Genomic DNA, 13,197 nt, shown 5'->3' with positions numbered 1-13,197 from the left:
ATATTTTTAAAGAAATGTAGTTTGATTACTTTCCAGTATAGAATTATAATTATTATAAATGAAGAAAGGAAGAAGCACAATAAGGCAAATTACATAGCGATAATTCATAGCAGCATGACATTACTTTTAAAAAGTAATTTCCAGATATATTTTTATGGTCTGACTGAAGTAATACTTATTTTACTAAAAGCTGGAATTCATTGAAGATTTTTAAATTGGAAGGTCTACCCACACAGGAAGACAAACACATATTTGGGATTATGAATGATTATAAAGCAAACACCTCTTATGACCATTCCCCAGGTCAGGAAAATACTAGGCGCTCCAGAAGTCACCCGAATGCCCTCTTTCTAGCCTAGAAAAAAACCTTATTACAGCTTTTGTGACAATCATTTCTTTATCCTTCTTTACAGTTTTATTAATTGTGTTTATATCACAAGACAATATGGTTTAGTTCTGCTGACTTTTAATTTCATAGAATGGTGCATGTGTCCTTTTGTGATTTGCTTCTTTCACTCGACATTATAATGTGAGATTCATCCAGGTGTCCCAGGAAGACAGCTTGCAAATTTTCATGGCCCCAGAGTATTCCACTGATGGCTGTGCCACATCTCTTTAGTTCTGCTGTTGATGGACATTTAAGTTGTTTCCAATGAGGGGTTAGTACAAGCAAATAATGTGATGAACATTCTTGTATAAATATCCTGGTGGATATGTGCAAAAATATTTCTAGAGTTTATGCCTAGGGGTGGAACTGCAGGGTTTTAATACATGTACATCTTCATATTTGACAGAGAATAGCAGATCAATTTCCAAAATGATTACATGAATTTATACTTTCACCAGAAATGTATGGAAGTTTCCATTGACCTCCACCTTTGTCAACACTTAACGTTATTTCTGTCAATTTGGTAGGTAGGTATTGTAATGTAAAATTATTGTGGCTTTAATTGGTCTTTTCTGATTACTAACGCAAATGAGTATTTTTATGATTTTTCACTTTTCTCTCTTTTTTTTTTTTGCCATGTAGATTTACTCTTTTATGAAGGTTATCTTTTTTCTGTTGTAGCCCAAATTTGGCTCAATATTACCAAATACACTAGAATTAAAAACAGATAATTCATATGAAAAACCCACAGCTAACATCATTCTCAATGGGGAAAGAGTGAAAACTTTCCCTATAAGATTAGGAACAAGACAAGGATGTCCACTGTCACCACTGTTATTCAACATTGTGCTGGAAGTTCTAGCCAGAGCAACTGGATAAGAAAAAGAAAGAAAAGGCACCCAAATTGGAAAGAAGTAAAACGCTCATTGTTTGCAGATGATATGATACTATATGCTGAAAATCTTGAAAAATCTATAGCAAAGCTACCAGAGCTAATAAATGAGTACAGCAAAGTGGAAGGGCACACTCTCTACGTGGGACATGGTTCCCAGGGGTGTGGGCCTTCCTGACAATGTGGGACAGAAATCCTAGAATGAGCTGAGACTCAGCATCAAGGGATTGAGAAAACCTTCTTGACCAAAAGGGGGAAGAGCAAAATGAGACAAAGTGTCAATGGCTGAGAGATTCCAAACAGAGTTGAGAGGTTATCTTGGAGGTTATTCTTATGCATTAAATAGCTATCAACTGTTTAGTTAAGGTGTGATGGAGAGGCTGGAGGGAGCTGCCTGAAAATGTAGAGCTGTGCTCCAGTAGCCATGTTTCTTAAGGATGACTGAATAATGATACAGCTGTCACAATGTGACTGTGTGATTTGTGAAAACCTTGTGTCTGATGCTCCTTTTATCTACCTTATCAACAGACAAGTAAAACATTTAGATTAAAAATAAATAAATAATAGGGGGAACAAATGTTAAAATAAATTTAATAGATTGAAATGCTAGCAATCAATGAAAAGGGAGGGGTAAGAAGTATGGTGTGTATGAATTTTTTTCTGTTTTTTAATTTCTTTTTCTGAATTGATGCAAATGTTCTAAGATGATCATGATGATGAATATACAACTATGTGATGATATTTTGAGTTATTGATTATATAACAAGAATGGAATGATCATATGGTAAGAACGTTTGTGTTTGTGTGTGGTTATGTAACATAAATTAAAAAAAAATTTTTTTTTTAAAGTGGAAGGGTACAAGATCAACACCCAAAAATCAGTAGTGTTTCTATACACTAGTAATGAGCAATCTGTGAAGGAAAGGAAGAAAAAAATTCCATTTACAATAGCAACCAAAAGAATAAAATATTTAGGAATAAATTGAACTAAGGATACAAAAGCCCTATATACAGAAAATGACAAGAAATTACTAAAAAAAATCATGGAAGACCTAAACATGGAAGGGAATACCGTGTTCATGGGTTGGAAGACTAAATATAGTTAAGATGTCAATTCTACCCAAATTGATTTATAGATTCAATGCAATACCAATTAAAATCCCCAAAACTTACTTTTCAGAAATAGAAAAAATCAACCAAATTTATTTGGAAGGGCAGGATGCCCTGAATAGCTAAAACTATCTTGAGAAAGAAAAAAGAAGTGGGAGGTCTCACACTACCTGACTTTAAAGCATATTACTAAGCTATAGTGGTCAGGACAACATGGTACTGGCATAAAAACAGATATACTAACCAATGGAATCAAATGGAGTATTCAGATATAGACCCTCACATCTATGGACAACTCATCTTTGATAAGGCAGTCAAGCCAACCACGTGGGACAAAGCAGCCTCTTCAATACATAGTGCTTGGATAACTGGATATCCAGATGCAAAAGAGAAAGAAAGGATCCATGTCTCACACCCTACACAAAAATTAACTCAAAATGGATCAAAGACCTAAACATTAGCACTAAGACTATAAAATTTTTAGAAGAAAATGTAGGGAAATATATTATCTTGTAATAGGAGGTGACTTCTTAGACCTTATACCCAAGGCCTGAGATCTGAAAAAAGAAACAGATAAATGGGAATTCCTCAAAATTAAATACTTTTGTGCATTAAAGAACTTTGTCAGGAAAACAAAAAGGCAGCCTACACAATGGGAGACAATATTTGGAAACCACATATCAGATAAGGGTTTAGTATCCAAAACATATAAAGTGATTGTTCAACTGAACTACAAAAAGATAAACAACCCAATTAAAAAATGGGCAAAAGACATTAATAGACACTTCTCAGAAAAGAAAATACAAATGGCTAAAAGGCACATAAAAAGATGCACAACTTCACTGGCTATTAGCCCATATGCAAATCAAAGCCACATTGAGATATCATCTGACATCCACTAGGATGGCCATTATCAAAAAAGCAAAAAATGACAAGTGCTAGTGAGGATGTGGAGAAAGAGGCACACTTATCCACTGTTGGTGGGAATGTAAATTGGTACAACTGCTCTGGAAGGCATTTGGCAGTTCCTCAGGAAGCTAAGTATAGAATTGCATGTGATCCAGAAATTTCATTACTAGGTACATAGTCAGAGGAACTGAAGGCAAGGACACAAACAGACATTTGCACACCGATGTTTACAGCAGCATTTTTTATGATTGCAAAGAGATGGAAACAGCCCAACTGTCAGTCAACAGATGAGTGGCTCAACAAGCTGTGGTATATACATAGGATGGAATATTACACAGCTGTAAGACAGAATAGTCATGAAGCATGTAACAATGTAGATGGACCTTGAAGATATTACACTGAGTGAAATTAGCCAGAGACAAAAGGATAAATACTCTATGGTCTCAATAATATGACCTACCATTAGTGAGTGAACTTTGAGAGTTAAAGTTAAGAACACAGGTTACCAGCAGGTAGAAATAGAGTAGAGATTGGGCCTTTGGTGCTGAAGGACTACAGATTGTACAAGACTGACTGTAAAAATTCAGAAATACTATCTGATTGTAGCACAATAATATAAATACACCGAATGAAGCTGAATGTGAATCTGATTGAGGGAGAAGGGCTGGGGCACATATGAAACCAGAAGGAAAGATAGAGGATAAAGACTAAGACAGCATAACTTAGGAATGCCTGGAGTGGACAATGATGGTGATTAAATGTACAAATAAAAAACGTTTTTGCATGAGGGACAACAAATGAATGTCAACACTGCAAGGTGTTGAAAATGGATAGTATACAGGAAAAAGTACAATCAATGCAAACTAGGGTTTATAGTCAACAGTAACATTGTAATATACTTCCACTGAATGTAACAAAGGCATTATGCCAAAACTAAATGTCAATAGGCGGAGGCTACCGGAGAAGAGTATGGATTTTTTGTAGAAGAAAAGGAAATGTTTTCATATAGATTATGGTGGCGACGTCATGTCTATATACTTAGGCTGGATTGTATGATTTGTGAATAAAACTGTTTAAAAATGAGAGAGAAACAAGCACTAGAGAAAATACAGAGAAAGAGATGTACCTATACACGGTTGGTAGGAAAACTGAGAGGAGCAGCCCCTTGGAGGGCAGTGTGGGGGTTCCACAGGAGGCTAGGGGTAGGGTTGCCATATGATCCTGCATCTGCATTGCTCAGTGTATACCTGGAGGAACTGAGTGTGGGGACACACATGGATATTGGCTCACTGGTGTTTATGGCATCAGTGTTCGAGATTCACAATGGAAAGAGGTGGCCTAAGGGTACAAGGACTGAGGAATGGAAGGGGGAACAATGGTGTATGCATACAATGGACTACTGAGGGGCCACAAGAAGGAATGAAGTTGTGATGCATGCAACTAGGTGAATGAACCTTAAGGACTATATATCAAATGAAATGTCAGGAACAAAAAAAAGACAAATATTATCATGCCTTACTCACTCATATAGACTAACTATAATATAAAAACTTGGTGAACTGAAGTCAAGAGCATTACCCTATTGTAAAGGGTCCTAGATTGTAAGTTCTTACAGCACTTACACAAATTCAGGAGTTGTAAATGTTAATTGTAAATTCTGAGATAATGAGCTATTTGTATCTAACCTGGTCATTCCTAGAAACTTTGGGTATTTATGTGACAACTGAGACTCAGAGTTGGAACTCTTGAAGCTATGAAAGTCAGCAGCACCCCATAGAAACTGTTCAAAAGTTGACAAAGGGATCAGACTTAGACTAGAGATACAAAGGAAGCAGATCTGGATAGGACTAGGGTAAATCAGAAACACAGGGTAAAGGATGATAGCGTCCTATTTTAAAACTTCAACTTCCGTATGAGACCAAGGGGAGAGATTTTTATTTGGTGCAAAATTTAAATTTTGGGTCTCACATTACCTAATTTAACTTGTAAGTTAAGTTACAAACAGAGAAATGAGACAAAATAAAGTTTTAGTAACTGAGAGATTTCAGAGTCGAAAGTAACTTTGGAGGTTATTCTTATATGTTATAAAGATATCCCTTTTTAGCTTATAGTATATTGGAATGGTTGGAGGGAAGTACCTGAAACTGTTGAGCTGTGCTCCAGTAGCCTAGATTCTTGGAAACGATTGTATGATATAGGTTTTACAGTGTGACTGTATGATTGTGAAAACCTGTGTCTGATGTCCCTTGTATCCAAGGTATGGACAGATGAGTAAAAAATTTGGATAAAAATAAACAAATAATAGGGGAGATAAAGGGAAAAATAAATTGATTAGATGGAAATACTAGTGATCAATGACAGAGAGGGGTAAGGGGTATGTTATATGTGAGTTTTTTCTTTGTTCTTTTTATTTCTTTTTCTGGAGTGAAGCAAATGTTCTAAAAGATGATCATGGTGTGAATATATAACTATGTGACAATATTGTGAGCCACTCGTATACCATGTGTGGAGTGTATGTGTGCAAAGACGTCAATAAAAAATATTAAAAAAAAAAAACCAAATAATCCTATGTCCCTTATAGAATCCATGATTTGATCACATACCAAGATAGAAAGACAACTTTTTATTCAAGAGTATTTATTTTACAGATATCTTGAATCTTGTGTAAACTAGTCACCTTAGAAGGATTCTAATATGTAGGATCCCACATCCCTTCCAAGCAGTAAACAGCATATTAAAAGTTCCTTCCTGTAAGGTAGTCCTGATCACCAGAACCTCAAAAAAATGATAATCAACCTCATTGGTTGCAGTAGAGCAAAATTTATGATCAATTTTTAGATAAAATGTTTTTGCCTTTCATGTTAGTATGACATTATGTACCAATGCATCCCTTAAGTCTTTAAGCTGTATAGTGTGGAAGGACCCAAGATCAGTCAGAGGCTCTAGATAGTGAACCAAGAGTTAAAGGCAACAGATGCAACAACTTCCAGTTAAGCTTGAAATTAATTTAAAAATTTATTTATAGAGATCCTATGTGCCCATTATCAACCAGATTTGGGGTTCTTCATTGAGCTTTTACATTGGTTTTGGTTTTGGTCTTGGAATATGTGTATTTTAATAATGCTACTGCTTTGATTCATACCTTGTCTGTCTTCTTGTCTTGCTTTTCCAAAATGGCCAAGTTGTCTTTCAGTGTTTTCACAATTTCTGCCGGATTTTTGTGTGATTTACTAAATAAAGGCATTTTTTTAATGGAAATTTCTTCTTCCAATATGGAATGCTAAAAACAAATAAACAAAAATGATAAACAGAACTCAATATGCTTAAATTGTTACATAAAAACATCTTATACATTTTCAATTATATCAATTCAGTAATTTGAAACACCAAAAGCTGTCAAGCTAAAATGAGTCATGTTTTATGCCAAAGTTAAATATTTCTTAAATATTTTAAGATAATCAAAAATTTTTAAAGAAAAGTTTTTGCTCTGTTTAAAATTTCCCCCGCAGTAAAATTATAAGGATTATGCAAGAATGGAATAAAAAGAGAACTTTCAGACCATAAGCTGAAATTTAAAACTTGATCTTTCAACTGTTTAACTATTAGGTGAAAAAATTGTAACGGAAGGCCCCAATTAGTAGAGGCATATATTTTACATTTATTAACAAAAATATTTCAAACATTACAGAAATAGGATGAAGTAAATCAAAAGCTCCCATGACCCAACCCCCACAGATGACAAACACTATCAGTTTGGCATACAGTCCCCCTGAATTTTTATATATATGTTTTATATGTTATATATATATATATATGTATGTTATATATATGTTTTATATATATATAACACAAATACATATGTTTTTAAAATAAAAATAGAGTTATATTAAATACAGCATTGTGCAACTTTCCCCTCTATTTTTTATATCTTGGATATCATTTTATGCAATATTTGTAGAGCACTATGGTATTCCATTATATAGATACAACATAATTTATTTCACCTACTGATGGACATTTGGGTCATTTCCATTTTTCCCTAATATGTTTCTAATTAATAATTGCACAATCAGTGAAGAAACAATATTATATGCACACACAGACACACCAGTCAATAGCAGCACCCTGCCATGGTAGAACTCTGGCTATGGTTCTGAGGTCTTCATTCTCTTAGTTTCCCATAGAGTTCTCAAATCTGGCTCTCTCTTTTTTGCAATAATTCCTTCTCTGTTTAAGGTAACAAAAGTCAGTATCTGTTGTTTGTCATCAAGAATCCCCAATCCAATACATATGAAGTAGACATCAAAACTTGGTGTGAATGTTGATGACGATACACAAGACTTTAAAAATTAATTCCTGGACCACGGTGGCTCAGCAGGCAAGAATGCTTGCCTACCATGCCAGAGGACCCAGGTTCGTTTCCCGGTGTCTGCCCATGTATTAAAAAAAAAAAAAAAAAAAAAAAATCAATTCCTGTTTTCATCAGGGTTAAGCACTGCAGAAAGCCTGGAAAGCTGGAGTTGATTTCAGTTGACAGTGAAAGTTGACACAACATTCAAAGATAAAATGTGTGTAGATCACGCTGTGATTCTCAGTGGGGAGGTGGCAGGTGTAAAAAAAATAAAAAGAATATCAGCAGAACATGGGGTCTTGCCTTTTTATAAAATTCAAGGATAAAAGTACAAAGACGTACTAGACTTTTCTTTAATAACCTGACCTAAACATAAATAAGTGAAAGTAGAATGCATTTAAAAGTTTTAGTCCTGGGGGCCAGAAAGAGTGAGATGGGGAGGTGCTAAGATTGAAACAGGCATTGGCTAGCTGGGCAGATATAGCAATCTGCTGCTTGCTTCTGTGTGACCCAGGGCACACCATGTGATCTTAGACCCTGTAAGTTCTTCTTATCTGTAAACTAGGGGTGATAACACCTTCCTCCTAAGGCTGTTATGAGGAGTAAAGGGCCTTGCCCGGGGCCTCCTATAAGTTAAGGACTGTAATTTTCAGGTGCTATTATTGCAAAATGTTCCATGACATAGTTAATGAACTATTTCACTTAAGAGTAAGGCATGGTCATCGAGATATTATTCTGTCTTAATTAAATGTCCTAGACACTCTGGTTCCTTGAATCAATTATATATTTTTCTCATTATATGTTTTTTAAATATAAATATACTTTTTGAATGTTTAATATTCAATGTTCAAATGTTTAGAATTCAAAGTTGTTATTTTTAAAGGAGGCGAATGCATTTGTATATTTGTTCTCTTTCTCCATGTTATAATTATAGTGTACTACAGGGAAGATTTTTATTTTAACTGTAGGAATTTCAACTAAATACTCTCCGGTATCAAAACAGAGCACAAGTTATGCAACAGTGTGTTTTTGTCTATTATCTATCGCTCTGCTTGGTTCTCATTGTACAAATGCTAATTCTGCTGAAATCACAAGCATCTTCAGGACTTCCAGGTGAATATGGTAGAGAGTCAGCATTTCCTGATTCACTGTCTCTCAACTTTTCATTTGCCTGTTGGCTTGTTCATTCATTCATTGAACAAATCATCTGAATATGTATAAGCACAGGCACCTTGCTCAGTACAAGGGACAGAGCCACAAATAAGAAAAACCCAATCTCTGCTCTTTGGAGCTTATTGTTAAGTGGGAAAAGCAAATGTTTTAGGGAGAAGGGGGAATATATAACAAGGGGATATAAAACACATTACTGGGCCTTTAATACAGTATTACTCTTTTGAATTTCATTATTTCCATATTGTATGGAAATGTGGCTATTTACTGTAATACTGATAATATAAAATTAGTTTAACAGTGTTTTACAATTTCACAGGATCATTATTTTTCAATTCTGAGACTCATCTTTTGAAGGAAATCAAAATCCATACTTTCAAACTATGCTCTTCCAGGCTCCATATCCCTGCAAGTTAAAGTGGAACTCTCCTGCCTGCCCATTCCTCCTCAGGCCATGGACAGCCCCAGCCCCACCCCACCCCCAAGAGAACACCTCCCCAGCTATCCTCAAACTCTACCCTGCCCCTACCACAGTCTGGGCACCCCTGCTGGTCACTGCCACGGGGACATCTGCCCCCTCATATCATTTACCCCACTGGTCATTTGGGAAATGAACCAAGTGGCACTCAAAACTGTCCGCTCAACAAACACAGGTATTCAAACCTTAGTCCTGATTTGGAAACTTATCCACCACATGAATCAGGTCAAGTTGTCAGCCCTGCCTGAGTGCTGTGCATTCTATCCGTAAGATGAGGGTGGTCTTGAAGCTCGACAGAGCCTCATCTTTAGAAATTAGGCCATGTATTGCAGGCTCCGTGTTGTTTCTTGCTGCCCATATCCACTTCACATCTTAGCTTTCAGTATTCATCATGGCCAGAGACACATTGCTTCAGGTGGGGACAAAAGGAATAGAGGAGTCCAGACATGAAGTCTTTTGAGGATAGGGGAAGAAGAGGTAATTTTTCCATAAAGTTCACTTCAGAGTTTTTAGAATATATGTTATATTTCATCAAAACAGGCAATAGGGACAGGAGATGACACATATTGTCCCACAGATTGATACTAGATGAATTTCCTTGCATAGAAATTTTGTGAAAACTGGGGCTCTGCACATCAACCTGCCCTCCAGTGTTAGCTCTGAGAGAGAACCTCATACCACACAAATGTCAATGGACTGACACTGGCCAAGGGGTACCTTTACACTTTCAAGGATGATTAAACCAGATAAAGAACAAATAAAGTAGGCTCTATTTAAAAACAAACAAACAACCACAGCACAAGAAAAGGGGAATAATGCCTTGTGGACTTGGACAGGAAAGGCTACTTCTGAAATTAATTCTCTGTAGGAGACAGAACAGATATGATCGAAAATAAGAGAAAGGGACTTAGACAAACTGTGACTTGGGCAAGACAGGAAACTGAAAACACATACATGTATGCACGCACATGCATGCACGCACATACCCCAAACACAACATGGTATTCCAAATCTATACAGAGGAGAGATACATGATAGAAAACTGAGGGCAACTGGAAGATACCCAGTTAGTCAGCCCACATTTATTCATTCAAAAAGCATCTACTCCATGCGGGCCACAGTGGCTCAGCAGGCAGAGTTCTTGCCTGCAATGCTGGAGACCTGGGTTCGTTTCCTGGTGCCTGCTTATACAAAACAAACAAAATAAAAACCATCTACTGAGTACCTATAATCTGCTAGGCATTGAAATGCAAAATGAGTATACCTCAAAGTGTCTACAATGTTACAGAAGACACAGAAATACAAGAGGTTCTTCTAGAATGTCAGAAAAGGTCAAAGGAACTAAAACGATGCAGAGGGAGAGGCAGTACGTATAGGTAGCGATATGTCAATACACTTCAGAGAGAAGGAGAAGATGGAGTATATATCATCCCTTAAGACACAGGATTTACAACAACTGGGGGCAGGGGGCAAGTAGAGGGAGTCAACAACAACAAACTGAACTAAAAATGCAGCAGACAATAATCAGACGTAAAAGAAAAAGAACATTTTCTTAAGCAGAAAAAGGATCTAAATATGATCATTGAAAGGTTTTCCTCTAGTTGAGATTAATTCTGTATGTTTTGTGGCTTTCTAAAAGAAACAAATATTTCTCTCTCAAAGCACATTCCAACAAAAAATGACCAAAAATAAAAGAACAGGAAAAAAAATGGTTGTCTTCAGACTCAAAAAACTAAACGCTATAAATTACAGAGTTCTGAGAGGGGAAGACTGTAAGAATTAAATCTCTATCAAACATATCATTTATTTTTGAACAGATTGTATACACTTACTAAAAATTTTACCAGAAAGTTGTGATGTAATCAAGCCCACAAAGAGCCGAAGAAAATAAAAGCTAAAACTCAGGAACAGTTCTTGAAAGGAGACCTTTATAATGTTGACCAGGCATATGAGAGAGTGAGAATCTATACGAAATTGCCCAAAAAACCTCAAGAAAAGAAGAAAGGAAATAATAAGGATAGAAGTAGAAATAACTGAATCTGAAAAATAAAAGAAAATCTCTGACTTATGTGGACCCTGCTTCTTCTAGTGATAGACCCATCTGCCTTGGCTATAGTGACTGGGTCACAGAAGAGCTGACACAGTCAAGCTAGTCAAAATCCTTTGGGTTTGTCCCCATGGTATTTTAATTTAAGTAAAATACTTTAGGTACATAGAAGAAATAGAGAAAAATGTTGATACTAATTAAAAGCAAAGGGTCCTCTGCTCAATGCACTCAAATAGCCAATTCTGAGACACCACGGTTTCAAAGAGAGAAAAGGTTTATTGCTAAGTGTGAAGCAGGGGATCAGATGACCTATTGGCCTAGAAATTTGTCTCCCCAAACTGCAGTAACTGATAGTTTATAATATCAAAAGATGGGCAGGTTTTAGGATAATGAACAAAAGGCCTCAAGATGATGAGTTTAGAGATGATCTAATTATTGAGCATAAGTAGATTAATTACATGCTTAATCACAGAACACATGTAAGAAAATCATTGCTTTAATATGATGATGGACACGATTTTTAGCATTTGTAATGAGGAACAAGTTATCTAAGGTCAAGGTTTAAGCTACTGCACTTGTCAGGCAGGCCAGTTTTAGTTAGTTCCAGCTCTGTCTAGTAAGAGAATTTTGGAATTGGAGTCGGTTAGTTTTGGGCTGACTGAAGTTCCTTCATTAATAAACATTAGGGACTATCTTTAGGGATCCATAAGACTCTAAAGTTGGAAAATAGGATAAGGGGTTACAAGTAGGGTCAGTCACAAGGTTTTTACAATGACAAGATAAAGGCTAAATAGTTGTACAATCATTATCAGAGATCAAGGCAGCTGAGCTACAGTTTAGAAATTTCAGGTTTATTTCCCTCTGGCTATTGCAATAAAAAGAAAAAAGAAACATCTATATACCTATTCAAAAATCATAATCATTATGATTATGATAATCTTCTTGGTTACAAAAATGTACCAAGTTCCTATATATTTACACCCAGTTTAAAAAATTTATAAAAAAAATTTGAAACAAAATCCTTGATTCATCTTCTGTCCCTATTCCCCTGTCTCATTCTATGCATGTTCATCATTTATCCTTCCTATACATGGTTTCACACTTTGACTATTTATAGACAAAATATGGTATTAGAGTGTATCCTTTAAAACTTTACAAAAAATGGTATCACACTGTAAGTTGCTTTTTTTGCTCAACTCTATTTTATGGATTTATTCATGTCATTACATGTATCTCTAGCTTCTTCATCTTCACTGCTGTATAGCATCTCCATCGTCTGACTATACCACAATTTATTTACCAATTCTCTGATTTCCAATTATTTTCAGTTGTTTACTATTAAACATTATTATAATACAGATTCTTTTGAAAATCTCCTTCTTTATTATATGAGAGTTTCTCTAGAGAAGTGGTTTCAACATTTCTTTTTACAGTGAATTGCAGCAAGAAATGCATTTTACATCGTGACCCAGTACAGAGAAATGTATAATCGCCTGTTTCATGAAAGAATACCTGCTCTTTGATGTTTTCCATCCTACTCTATTTACTTTATTCTCCATCATACAAAAATCACTATGCATTAAATTGACTTCACTATCTGTTAATTAATAACAATCTAAAGTGTGAAAATCACTACTCTAAAGTGGATTCAGCAGGGTCAAAAGGCAGGCACATCTTTACTAAATATGGCCAGCCTGCTTTCCAAAGTTGTCAGACCAATTTGCTCTTTCCCACCCGCAATGCATGAGCCCTAGTTGTGTTCTATCTTCTCCCACAGTTGAAACTGCCAGAATTTTAATTTTTTTTCAATATGATGGATATAAAAAATCATATCTCCTTACGGTTTTAATTT

The 13,197-nt window shown here is 35.6% G+C and overlaps 1 protein-coding gene across 7 annotated transcripts in view; it reads right to left on the bottom strand.

The window, feature by feature from the left end:
* CAB39L (calcium binding protein 39 like) overlaps positions 1-13,197 on the bottom strand; it is a 247,816-nt gene that overhangs the window by 105,578 nt on the left and 129,041 nt on the right. For all 7 annotated transcript variants that reach the window (XM_077158197.1, XM_077158199.1, XM_077158203.1 and 4 more), the window contains one exon: positions 6,442-6,579. In XM_077158197.1, coding sequence (XP_077014312.1) covers positions 6,442-6,579 — 138 coding nt within the window. The remainder of the gene's footprint in view (positions 1-6,441; positions 6,580-13,197) is intronic.

Source organism: Tamandua tetradactyla, chromosome 4 (assembly GCF_023851605.1).
Source record: "Tamandua tetradactyla isolate mTamTet1 chromosome 4, mTamTet1.pri, whole genome shotgun sequence".
In the NCBI taxonomy this organism is placed as follows: domain Eukaryota; kingdom Metazoa; phylum Chordata; class Mammalia; order Pilosa; family Myrmecophagidae; genus Tamandua; species Tamandua tetradactyla.
Note: the sequence above shows the minus strand (reverse complement) of the source record. Positions and strands in the feature narration are given on the sequence as shown.